General features: G+C 40.9%; 1 protein-coding gene across 1 annotated transcript in view; it reads right to left on the minus strand.

Moving 5' to 3' along the window:
- Nucleotides 1-572: 572 nt before the first annotated feature.
- Nucleotides 573-12,669, minus strand: part of EEPD1 (endonuclease/exonuclease/phosphatase family domain containing 1) — a 195,974-nt gene continuing 183,877 nt past the window's right edge. Inside the window, exons 5-7 of the mRNA XM_075315131.1 lie at nt 9,902-10,028; nt 4,074-4,268; nt 573-1,259 (exon numbers count right to left, since the gene is read on the minus strand). Coding sequence (XP_075171246.1) covers nt 1,060-1,259; nt 4,074-4,268; nt 9,902-10,028 — 522 coding nt within the window. The 3' untranslated portion in view covers nt 573-1,059. The remainder of the gene's footprint in view (nt 1,260-4,073; nt 4,269-9,901; nt 10,029-12,669) is intronic.

Consider the following 12,669-nt stretch of genomic DNA (forward strand, 5'->3'; position numbering starts at 1 on the left):
GTTTATTCTTAATAATGTGATCAACTTTGGAGACTTTTACTCGTCCACTTATAGGTTTGTCAGCTGTTCGATAACCTTCTTTTTCTTTGTTTATTATACGTCACACTTGACTCTGAGAACAGGTGAATTCCATGGCTGCCTCTTTTTGCCTGACTTCACTCTCAGAACAAGCAGCTTCCTGACATCTGTTGATAAACTTGTCTTTGTTTTTAGGCAAAATTAGACTACCCATGACAAAGTAGCAACACATTTGACCCTGCAAATCTGGAAAACTAACACATAAAGGCATAAAACAATGTCAAACACAATTTTCAGCCTTAGAGCTGACAACCATTTGCTTTCGGTTTACTAAAATCTCCAGGAAAATGGCATCACAACAACCAGACAGAAGTAATCAACACTTTTTTTTTAAAAAAAAAAAAAAACGCAAAACATTTGGCCACTACTGTATATTGGATACCACAGTTGTCGCTGTAATTCTAACCATATGGACGGTATCTATCTAGTGCTATTTACTTACTATGAAAAACAGATCATTTCATCTTGTACAAAGACATCGTGTTAAATAAACATATTCTGAGCGTATTTTATTTGAAGCTCTGTTTCATCACATTTTCTAGCCATCTGGCTCCAGTAGCTTTAGAGGGGTTAAAAGTGCATAGTTAAAAAGTTGAAAACGATCTTAACACATATTAAAAAAAAAAAAAAAGCATGCAATCGCCAGGTAACCTTATTAATTTAGCTGAAAATAATCACTGACAGTGTTAAAGGTCTTCTTATACAGTCTTGTGTTATTGCATCACTTTTTAAGAATCAGTTAAAAAATAAAAGTCTCTTTCACTTCCATTTGTTGCCTGCGAATGGCACACAGGTAGGCAGAAGCGGGTGGTTAGAGGAAGCAGCATTCTACAACATCCGGTTGGTGACCTCCGTGGTGATGGAACATGTGCATCCAAATGGTATCACCGGAGCTATGTGGGTGCAGCAGCTCTGGTTCACAGTACAGTCCATATAGACGTAAATATTTCTTGCTTCTCAGATGAAAGCTACATTCATTTTTTATCTTTCATGCTTAGAATTAGCTTCATTACGTTCCACACTGACACCATTGGCTTTAGATGCTAGCTCCTTCTTATTGCAGTCTTTTTCCAGGTAAAACTCTGCTAGTACTGGGCAGTGTTCTGACGCCACTCCACCCCAGGACCAGTTGTCTGGAATCCATGGATTTGTTAGTCCTTCTCTCACCACAAGAGAATAACCTGGATAAAATAATAAAAAATGGTTAGAAAATGTCTTAGGGAATGTGCACAAACATCTTCTCTGCATAGATCATGGACTGGAAGCCTGAGAGCAGGACCTTCACTCCTCTGGTTGCTCGGTAATGTCTGTAATGTCTCATATTGTCTGTAAATGACCCCTTTGAAGTGTAAAGTGCTTGTTTTCCCCTCTATCTCCACCCTCCCTCTTCTTTGATGGATAGCTCTACCTTCATAGAGCCAATGGAGGGAGGCGATAGATGCAAAACAAGCAAGTGGGAAGGTGTATTTAAATGACTAGCCCCACCATGATGCATGAGCGCCTCTACTTGGTTAGAACATTAATTCTGTGCCAACAGAGTCCCTTTAAATTTGTAGACCTTGGCCCAGAAGAGGAAAGTCTGTTATTATAGGTTATTATCTATACTGGTTACCTGGCACATTAGCTCACACAATTTGATAAAAATGTGAGCTAAGAACCTCAAATTTTGAAGTATATTCTATATATTAGTAATACATTTAAAAATTTAATTATTCACTGTCTGCATATGTTATAGCATGCTCAGAGTGTGACAATCTCTTTCTATGCTACAATAACAGGGTTTTACCATTCCTCTTGTCAATGGGCTTTGACTCCAAACAGCTGACACTATTCGAGTTAGGGCTGACAGTAAATGGCGTGTGCACTGGTAATGTGACATTTCAAGCACCAACAAACTAAGCACTTCCCAGAATATTGACCATAATGAGCCGAGTGAGTAGATCAGGATCCTCAGCTGAAGCAACTTATATCACTACAAAACATTTCACCCGCAATACAATAAGACTAGTGTTTTGTATGCCAGTCTTAATAAACTGTGCACTGAAGTAAGATGCACAAAATTCATTAAAAGGCGTGACGTTTCATCAGTTTTATAATGTTACCCTGGCCACGTCATTTAATAGAAGCTGTAGAGCTGAGTAAGACTTTTTTTCATTTTTTAATTTCTCATCTTCATTGTGGAGATATTAGCTAGGAAAGTTTAGGTTAGAATTGATAATAAGTCCAGCAGGGCTTGATCAGAGATTCTTGTCTAGGGGTGTGTACTTTGTCCCATGTATGACATTGACCAATCATAAGCATGAGGTGTTATGTAGAGGAAAATGACCACACACCTCCAGAATGTCAGAAGAACGGCCCAGCACACATTCCTTATCATTGCACTTACTGTATAGGGTAGAGGATACTTGAGTGTCATTACAAACACCTTCAGTTTTTATCTCACAATAGTCAGTTTGTTGTAGGAGGATCCAGCTGAGGTGATGGCACAGGGAGAGGAAAGCTGCAGAGTGTCACAAAGCCGCTGCTCACTGTGTCCTAGGAACGCAATGAGTGACAGCTCAGCTGCCCAATAGACTGCAGGGATGTCAGTATTGTTCAGCAATCCAATCACAAGCTGGACCTGCCGGGTTTTCTCCAGTTGTCATTCTGTGCTTGCTTGGCTATTTAGGTGGCTAACAATGGTCAGGCTATTGTCAGTCATTCCTTTGATTTGTGGAGTATCTGCCTAGTCTGTGCTCTTGTGATCATTTCCTGCCTGACATTGGACCTTCATTTGACTACTTGTTTGCCTAGCCCTTTGTCTCTATACGTACAGTTTGTATCTGACCACAGACTGTGGACTGCTTACTCTTTTGTCTTGCCCCTCTGCCTTTGATGTACACTCTCAGTATTTGACCCGGACCTTTTGACTTGTCTGTCTCGCAGCTTGCAGTGAGAAGTGGTAATAGCGTCACACAGAGATATTTGTATTTATACTACGGTCAGCTCTACTTGACTGCTGTGAGATGAAAACTGAAGAAATAGTAACCCTCAGCTCTTGTCTACGCTACACAGTAGCTGCAGAGATTATGGCTGACATCACATATGTCACAAAAGAAGACATGTTCTTCTGCCCTTGCGAAAACGTTTTTTTTTTCCTCCTGCTTATAATTGGTTAATGTCATGCAGGGGAAAAATGAGTCTCTGGTAATGCCCCTTTAGACTTGCCATAAATTAGAATCTAAACTGTACAAGCTAATATCTCAACAACATTGTGAAAAATTTTTTTGACATTTTATTTAGCTCTGCAGCCACTATTCTATATTGTAGTGGCCAGTTTACCATGCTCTAATTTGTCAAAAGTGTAAGAAATTTGGTGCATCGTTCAGCTGCTGAAAGTCACCACCAGAAATGACTCCAGTGGTTACTGGAGTACATTTCTGTCATAATTTATCCCATTATTGTGGTGGTAATTGTAATACATTTAGAGGGCTTCCTCGACCAACCCCATCCCAGCTCCACTGAAAAGGACTGGGCAAAATAACAAACAAACAAAAGTTGCAATATTTTTGAGCCACTATAGAAGGCACAATTTTTATTTTTTCATTTCAAACCGTTTTACTAGAAAAAACTAGCGAAAACTGAATAGAGGCTTTCATATACCTATTTTCTTTGATTGTGTGCAAACATATACATCCAGCCTAGATGTTCTCCATTTATTTATTTCTTCATGATACAAATATAAGGTCCCGACACCTACCATGTTACATCGAGTGAAAAATATAAACTAAGAATAACAATAGGGCAAATCATAACAAAAAAGAAACATAAGGAAGGGCACTACTAATGGCACTGCTGGGATAGGTAGGGTTATTGTAATTCTCTGGCTGGTGACATTTGGACGTTTACTGGTAGAGGAAGGAACTTCCCAAACTAGAATGAATAAAACTGCATTTTGTCCTTGAATGTCAATTATTTTAGTGACTGATAAAACAACACATAGTTCTGAAACTGACCTGTGTACACTTTCTTCAAGCTCTTACTGATCCAGATATTGTCTAATGCCTTGTTGCCTTGAGGACTTTTTGTGCTGATATTCGTATGGGTGTTTGCTGGCAGCAAGCTCTGGAACTTTTCTTTTCTCAGAGAATCAAAGTGATTGCCATCCGGTGGTTGGCTGAATCCTCCTAAAATAATAATATCTTTCTCACCTGAAATAAATGGAAGAATCATCAGTCACAAAAAAATGGTGCATGGGGTAAATATTATAGAACACATCGAAAGTTACATGCGCAAAAGTGATGCACATATTACTAAACAAACTGCTTACTGGTGTGTATTTGTACTAATGTTAGTACATCATTTCATTAACCCTTCGCACACTTTGCAGTGACAATCCTCTTCACTCACAGACTTTATCACACAGACTCACTCTGGTGTGGCACTATCTTCACCCCCTCGTAGGCATATTAGCTATGCCTATCTTTGCTTTTCACTCCCAGGAATAAATCTCACTGTTCCCCTCTGGTGGACATCACCCACCTCGTGTGCAATGGTGGTACTCTCTGCAGGAGAGCTGTTCTCTCTCACATGGGACTGTAGTACAAGCTGGAGCATTCTACTTTGCTCCTCTCTGACACTTATTATAGCCCTGAGGAGCACACCATAAATAGCGAGTGCTACTCACCCCAACGTCTAGATAGCTATTACGCAGACACATTCGGTTGAGTTCCACACCTGTCCACTGTGTCTCATGTGTGTGATCTCTACTTTTTAAGAAGTTTGTTATGTTACCAGGGGCATGGCCATGCATTCTAAAACAGACCCCCACACTGTCCTCTGACCAAGAAGTGTCACCAGCAACTCAGTGCATTAACTCATTAATTTCACTCTTAATGAGCAGCATCTCGGACTGATATTATGGACAATTCTCTTGTAAAGTGTTATCGATTGTCATTTACCATTTACTCGCATCACTCATGCAGCACTTCATCTGTCTGTTGACAAGTGGGACATACCACACGTCAAACTGGCAGCAATATATATGTGTACATATACATTATATATATATATATACAGTTAGGTCCAGAAATATTTGGACAGTGACACAAGTTTTGTTATTTTAGCTGTTTACAAAAACATGTTCAGAAATACAATTATATATATAATATGGGCTGAAAGTGCACACTCCCAGCTGCAATATGAGAGTTTTCACATCCAAATCGGAGAAAGGGTTTAGGAATCATAGCTCTGTAATGCATACCCTCCTCTTTTTCAAGGGACCAAAAGTAATTGGACAAGGGACTCTAAGGGCTGCAATTAACTCTGAAGGCGTCTCCCTCGTTAACCTGTAATCAATAAAGTAGTTAAAAGGTCTGGGGTTGATTACAGGTGTGTGGTTTTGCATTTGGAAGTTGTTGCTGTGACCAGACAACATGCGGTCTAAGGAACTCTCAATTGAGGTGAAGCAGAACATCCTGAGGCTGAAAAAAAAGAAAAAATCCATCAGAGAGATAGCAGACATGCTTGGAGTAGCAAAATCAACAGTCGGGTACATTCTGAGAAAAAAGGAATTGACTGGTGAGCTTGGGAACTCAAAAAGGCCTGGGCGTCCACGGATGACAACAGTGGTGGATGATCGCCGCATACTTTCTTTGGTGAAGAAGAACCCGTTCACAACATCAACTGAAGTCCAGAACACTCTCAGTGAAGTAGGTGTATCTGTCTCTAAGTCAACAGTAAAAAGAAGACTCCATGAAAGTAAATACAAAGGGTTCACATCTAGATGCAAACCATTCATCAATTCCAAAAATAGACAGGCCAGAGTTAAATTTGCTGAAAAACACCTCATGAAGCCAGCTCAGTTCTGGAAAAGTATTCTATGGACAGATGAGACAAAGATCAACCTGTACCAGAATGATGGGAAGAAAAAAGTTTGAAGAAGAAAGGGAACGGCACATGATCCAAGGCACACCACATCCTCTGTAAAACATGGTGGAGGCAATGTGATGGCATGGGCATGCATGGCTTTCAATGGCACTGGGTCACTTGTGTTTATTGATGACATAACAGCAGACAAGAGTAGCCGGATGAATTCTGAAGTGTACCGGGATATACTTTCAGCCCAGATTCAGCCAAATGCCGCAAAGTTGATCGGACGGCGCTTCATAGTACAGATGGACAATGACCCCAAGCATACAGCCAAAGCTACCCAGGAGTTCATGAGTGCAAAAAAGTGGAACATTCTGCAATGGCCAAGTCAATCACCAGATCTTAACCCAATTGAGCATGCATTTCACTTGCTCAAATCCAGACTTAAGACGGAAAGACCCACAAACAAGCAAGACCTGAAGGCTGCGGCTGTAAAGGCCTGGCAAAGCATTAAGAAGGAGGAAACCCAGCGTTTGGTGATGTCCATGGGTTCCAGACTTAAGGCAGTGATTGCCTCCAAAGGATTCGGAACAAAATATTGAAAATAAAAATATTTTGTTTGGGTTTGGTTTATTTGTCCAATTACTTTTGACCTCCTAAAATGTGGAGTGTTTGTAAAGAAATGTGTACAATTTCTACAATTTCTATCAGATATTTTTGTTCAAACCTTCAAATTAAACGTTACAATCTGCACTTGAATTCTGTTGTAGAGGTTTCATTTCAAATCCAATGTGGTGGCATGCAGAGCCCAACTCGCGAAAATTGTGTCACTGTCCAAATATTTCTGGACCTAACTGTATATATATATATATATATATATATATATATACACACACACACACACACACACACACACACACACACACACTCACACATTACAGATTTATATAAGCATCATTGGCATGTCTTTAATAAGCATTACTCTACACAAGGAACTGGCATTAAACTAAGCAGCAACAGTTTTTTTCTATTGACCCCTGAAATGATTAAGGAGTAACTCAAATTTATAAAACTCAATACAATGTTCCTAGTATATGATCAGTGAACACACACAAAACCAGTAACATATTATATACCAAGAGGAAGTCACTTTAGTGGTGCTTCCCCAGGGAAGCATTTGATTAGTGAGTTGAGATGATAGGCTTGTCTAAAGAAAAATGTTTTTAAAAATGTGGGGTCTAGTAAGGATAATCTGGAGTAGTGCATTTCAAAGAACTGGAGCACCACAAGAGAAGCCTTGGAGACAGAGCTGCGAAGTTTGATTATGGAGAATGTTAGTCTTAGATCAGTTGTAGAACAGAGAGCATGGGTAGGGTGATAGACAGAGATAAGGAAGGAGATGTATAGTGGTGCACAACGGTGGAGAGATTGGAGGGTGACAGAGATAAGTTTTTATTGTATTTTATAGCAAACGGGTAACCAGTGCAATGACTGTTACAAGGTGGAGGCATCGGTGAAGCGGCTGGACAGAAATATGACCCTGATTACCGCATTCAGGATGGCTTGGAGAAAGTTTGATTAGAGAGAGACCGATCAGTAAACAGTTGCAGTAGTCCGGGCAAGAATGAATAAAAGCAACAGTAAGAGTTTTTGCAATGTCAAATATAAAGATTAAATTGATACATTTAATGAAGAAATTTGCTATTTTGTTCAACATTTGACGTTTTCTGGCAATGAAATTTGGGTACACAGGCAGCGGACATTGAATTAGGTCTTTTTCTCTTTCCCTGGCCCATCAGCCTGCATCCATTGTTGGATTGATACTACTTTTTCAGTGACCTTCCTTCTGTTGGAAATTTCATGTTGGTGTTGTCACTTGCCATAGGTGGAGCGTGAGCAGATTAATTTCCCAGCTGGAGATCTTGGCTCAATTATATCTTTCAGAGATGTCATTGAACCAAAAACTCAATCTGTGCATGTGTGGCGCCCCTGACATGGTCAGGCACCACTGGGTACTGCACCCATGCTGGGTCAGTACAAACAGGTAATCCCAAAGGCTGAGTAGGGTGTGAACACACAGACACCCTTTGACCAGGACACACACACACACACACACACACACACACACACACTAGAGGGGACCTCTGGGCAGACCCAGGAGGGGGCGGAGCCTCCACGTCTCAGGTTAGTGTGGTGCTGTAGTGAAGCTGGAATAGAGTTGTGCAGTGGCAGTCAGAGGAGGAGTATAGCAGCCGAGTTTGAAGTGTAGGGCTGAAGAGCGGAACACTGTCAGACCTTGCACGTGCAGTGGCTACTGGCAGGGGAGAACATTACCACCAAGTCAGACTGAAAGACACCCGAAGAACGAGAGCAGTAAGGAGTTGAGTACGAGGACTCCTGGTAAAGAATGCACACACGGGGTACAGGTCCCTAGAGCCAGACATCCATTTAGTGGTCTGCTAAATCCTGTAGGCGGTGGGACTACAGGTTCCACGCTAACCAACACAGAACCCGAGCATCAACATCAACGAGGGGGCCTATAAGGAGGATCGAGCCTGAAGCCACCTTATCCTTGGTCCACACTGTCAGCAAACGGGTCAGAAAGGGGAGAAAGGCAGCAGCAACTTCCCTGGATGCATCCCACGGTACTTTAAATCAGGAGTGGTCCGAAACAAAAGGTGCTAGGAAGGCAAGTCAGCAGTCATCCCTAAATCAGCCTGAAGGATACCTGGTTCATGATAGCATCGCTTGGGTTACTTCACTCTACCAGCAAAAAGTTAGTAAAAACCCTGAAAGACATTTCTGGACTGTGTGTGAGTTCTTCTGCGACCTGTGGTACTACGCACTTACACTCGAACCCCTGGGGCCAGCCTCACTCTCGGGAGGCCATACCACCAGACTGCAAATACCATCAGCCCCAGACGCTCGCTAAACTGCAGTGGTGGTCCCCTATCACCCTGACAGCAAAACCGAGAGTGGTGTCACGATTCCTATTGAAGTTAACCTGACATACCTTTGGCCAGAAGATTCCCAACACGTGAAGACCCTGTGGCGTCCCTAGAGGTGGAGAGAAGTCCCTGAGGCCCTGGAGGTGAACACTGCAGGTGAGGGGCTTCACACATATACCGACCCCTGAGCCATTATATAGAAGACCAACCGCTTTGCTGAAATTGCTGATTATAAAACACCAAGAAACCCAATCTCTTCACCAAAGGTATCAATTTAATCTGTATTACAGACCATTACAGCCATGTCTTTACATTACAAAATCGTGTTGACAGGTTCTCTTTAAAGGGTTGTTCTCATCTTCTTTCCAGTGCCAGAGGCAAGTCTGTAACTGCACCCTCGACACTGACTAACAGCTTTAATGTGAGCCACCTGTCAGTCAGTGCAGGGGGTATGGTTATATCTGACGCTCACTATACACTGAGCGGTGACTGAACCAGCGCCAGTGCCACCCCTATCACTGGAAGCCGAACGTTTCATTTCCTCCCTGCAGTGGCGCTCTTCCAGCGGGCACTAGGCAGGTTTAAAATGCTACTAACCTACAGATTACCCCCATATCTGCAGATTAATAGGGTTTTCTCACATGACAGGTTCCCTTTATGAACATATTTCCTTTAACAGGAGGAACTAATGTTCACAATAAAATATATGAACTAAGAAAGTGTGCGTGCTTTTCATTTTTATTTTTTACCTTCTTTATATGTTTTAATCGTAACTCGCTTAATATACTGTAAATTGAAAACATCCAAATGACCTGACATCTGAGTTTCTGCCAAGAAATTACAAATGTATGCACAGATATGAGTACTTTACTAAAAGCAGGCTCCAGACTATAAGTATGGATGTTGCACAGTCATTGATTTTTCGTCAGTGATAACATTCACGCTGCCAGTAAGCATTCCAGGAATGACACTAGGTGACAGGCTACATCATGTCCAGGTAGCGTGGACCTTGCTGCGCTGCATACCTTTCAGGGTCTCCTGCAGCGTTTGTCCAAAGGTGGATGATTTGTGGCTGTCACTGTGCTGCTTTCCACCTTCATGTGAGGGAGGGCGAAGATGAATGTTCACCAAGGTGACATCACTCGTTCCAACCTATGTAACAAGGACAACAAACATTAAGCCAGTATATCAGCAGTAAAAGTATTAGATCAATGACAGGTAGTAAATATAATAAAGCCGAAAAGACCTGTGCCGTGCAACTGCTCTTTTAAATATACGTTGCGAAAAGTAAAAGATAAAAAAAATCATTAGTCAACACGAACGTTAAAGAGTAATCGTCATTTTTAATTTTTTTTTTAATAAATTGATACAACACATGAAAATAAGACACGTTGTTGTAATATATTGTATTGGAGAAATCTTTTTTCCCCAGGACTCATAGTTCATTCTTGTAATTCTAAATTCATCGGTATACTCTGTCTATAATGTATACAGATTTTCCCGTTATTGAGATAGGAGGTGGTGCTTATAAAGTTCTGTGTAAAGCTATAACTGGAGAACATGCAGCACGATGTGGGTCTGCCTCTAGCTGCTCCCTCTGCCTCTAGCTCCTCCCTCTGCCTTTAGCTCCTCCCTCTGCCTCTAGCTCCTCCCTCCATAGAAATTTAAAAGCACCAACTGTCATCTTTTCTCTCAGTAATCTTCATTGGAAACAGATTTTACCAAAAAATTGGAAAAGAAAAAGAATCCAGAAATAGAAAGAAGCAAGTTTTTCTGAAGAGATATGTCATGTAAAACTGTGGAAGGGCCATCACCCCCCTTGTTTCCACCATCAGCGACAGATCGTCATGACGAATATCTGATCGGCCTGGAAGCTTAAGGTATTTACGACATGGGTGATTGTATATCTACAGAAAGCAAAACTGCAGAGAAAGACAATCCTTTGTGCTATTGGCGGGAAAACTTCCAAAGCAGGTTTTAAGCGCTGCGTTAATGCTAGAAAAATGAAAAAACATATTGCCAGAATCCCTGTGTCGTGCGGAACCCAGCGCACCGTCTAGTTCCACTGGGAGACCGCCGGAATCACGACAAATTTGTATTGGCCAGTAAAATCGTACTAGAGGCGTTGTGTTTGGTATCAATGTAACTGTAAAATCGAGATATAAAATATGACGCTAATATTTTTCACCTGTGTGACCCAGGAGCAAAGATATGAAAAACCCTAGAATTATGGAACTGTGTAACCATCGGAGCACAGCCCACAAGAGACCATAAAATTATGTCACAGAGAAAGGGGGGTTAGCTAAGGCATAATAGGAACTAGCTCCTTTCTGGGTGGTCAGTCAGTACTTGGAGGGCATCAGAAAGGGTGATGCTGGCCGTTCTTCTACCATCTTGGCGTTCCCTCCACTTCCTAAGTAGACGCCACTTCTATGACACAAGCTTAGTAAGTTTCATGTTTATACTTTATTTTAATGTAACTGTCTACTGTATTTTGCATTGTTCCCTTTTGTAAATTCTTGTATATTTTTTAAACACTGCCTATTTTCGGATTAAATATATAAAAATTGAATCGTTTCTTTCCTCATGCTTTATATACGAATCCAATAAACCCGAAGGGCCTTATGCTATCTGAAATGGGTCCCCAGCTATCCCGGAAAAGCTGGATGGTGGCAGCGTAATTTGTTATTGCATAGAATTATTGGAGTGCTATCATTAAGGGTACCGAGGTGTATATTTATATATTCCATTAGCAGGAATCGGTGATATATACATTGACCCTTGCTGTGAGACCTCCAATATTTGGCATTATCAGCTCAGCAGCCTCATTTTATGCATTGTCCTGCAGTACCAAAAGTGGCCTGCAGACAAGGGGGGGCGCTAGAGAGAAGTCATGTGTAACAAATCAGTGAACAGCTGCGGATTTCTGAGTGACTTCCCCGGCTGTTCATGACAAGATATATTACAAAATTGCTTATTTTGCTGTGCAGTATTAATTTATGAAATAAAAATGAAAACGACGGTGCTGACTTGGTTGCCAGTTTATTTCATCACTGTTTCCACCAAAATAATATGAAATTAAATAAATGAATAGATTGATATCTCAGAAATGGAAAACCTATTAGTGATATCGTGACAGAGGGATAAAACAAGTTTTCCAAAATATACTCCTAGAATTGGATTTGCATAATAAAATCTCCTGATCTGGATTTCTCTAGTCTGTAAGCAGACATGTCCGGCAGTCCCAAGTTACTGTCTGTAGCTTATTATGTTCACTGAAAACAAAGTGAATGCGCCTGTCTCATTGGCTAATTCTTCAATTAAAAAAAATGTTGTGTCACTACTTTGTATACAGCTCAGAACTTCCATTTTAGCCCTTATCCTATGAACATGTATAGATTCAGCTCATAAAGACCACACACATGATTCTCCTTTAAGTTTTACTGAAGAAATTGACTTAATTTTTAGGTTGTTCACTTTGGTGGAACTTTTTTTTAATTTTACTTAAATGCCTCTATTTGAGAAAAAAAAATATTCATTTTTGCCATTGTGCTAAAAATATTGTACTCTTGACTGTTACAGGCCCTTAGCGCAAAGGCAAATGGTGCAAAGTTTTTCTAAACCCTATTTGCAAAAGTGAATTTTTAAGCTCAAATACTCAAACTGAAAAAGTAACTGCTTTCAAGTAACTTTTCAGAATAAGCTCTCCCGTGTGTACATGAAGAATAACACCATTTCTGGTGATTACCCCACAGCAGACATATGGAGGCCAATAATACAGCAGAGCTGAGCT

This window comes from Anomaloglossus baeobatrachus, chromosome 6 (genome assembly GCF_048569485.1).
Source record: "Anomaloglossus baeobatrachus isolate aAnoBae1 chromosome 6, aAnoBae1.hap1, whole genome shotgun sequence".
Taxonomy (NCBI): Eukaryota; Metazoa; Chordata; class Amphibia; order Anura; family Aromobatidae; genus Anomaloglossus; species Anomaloglossus baeobatrachus.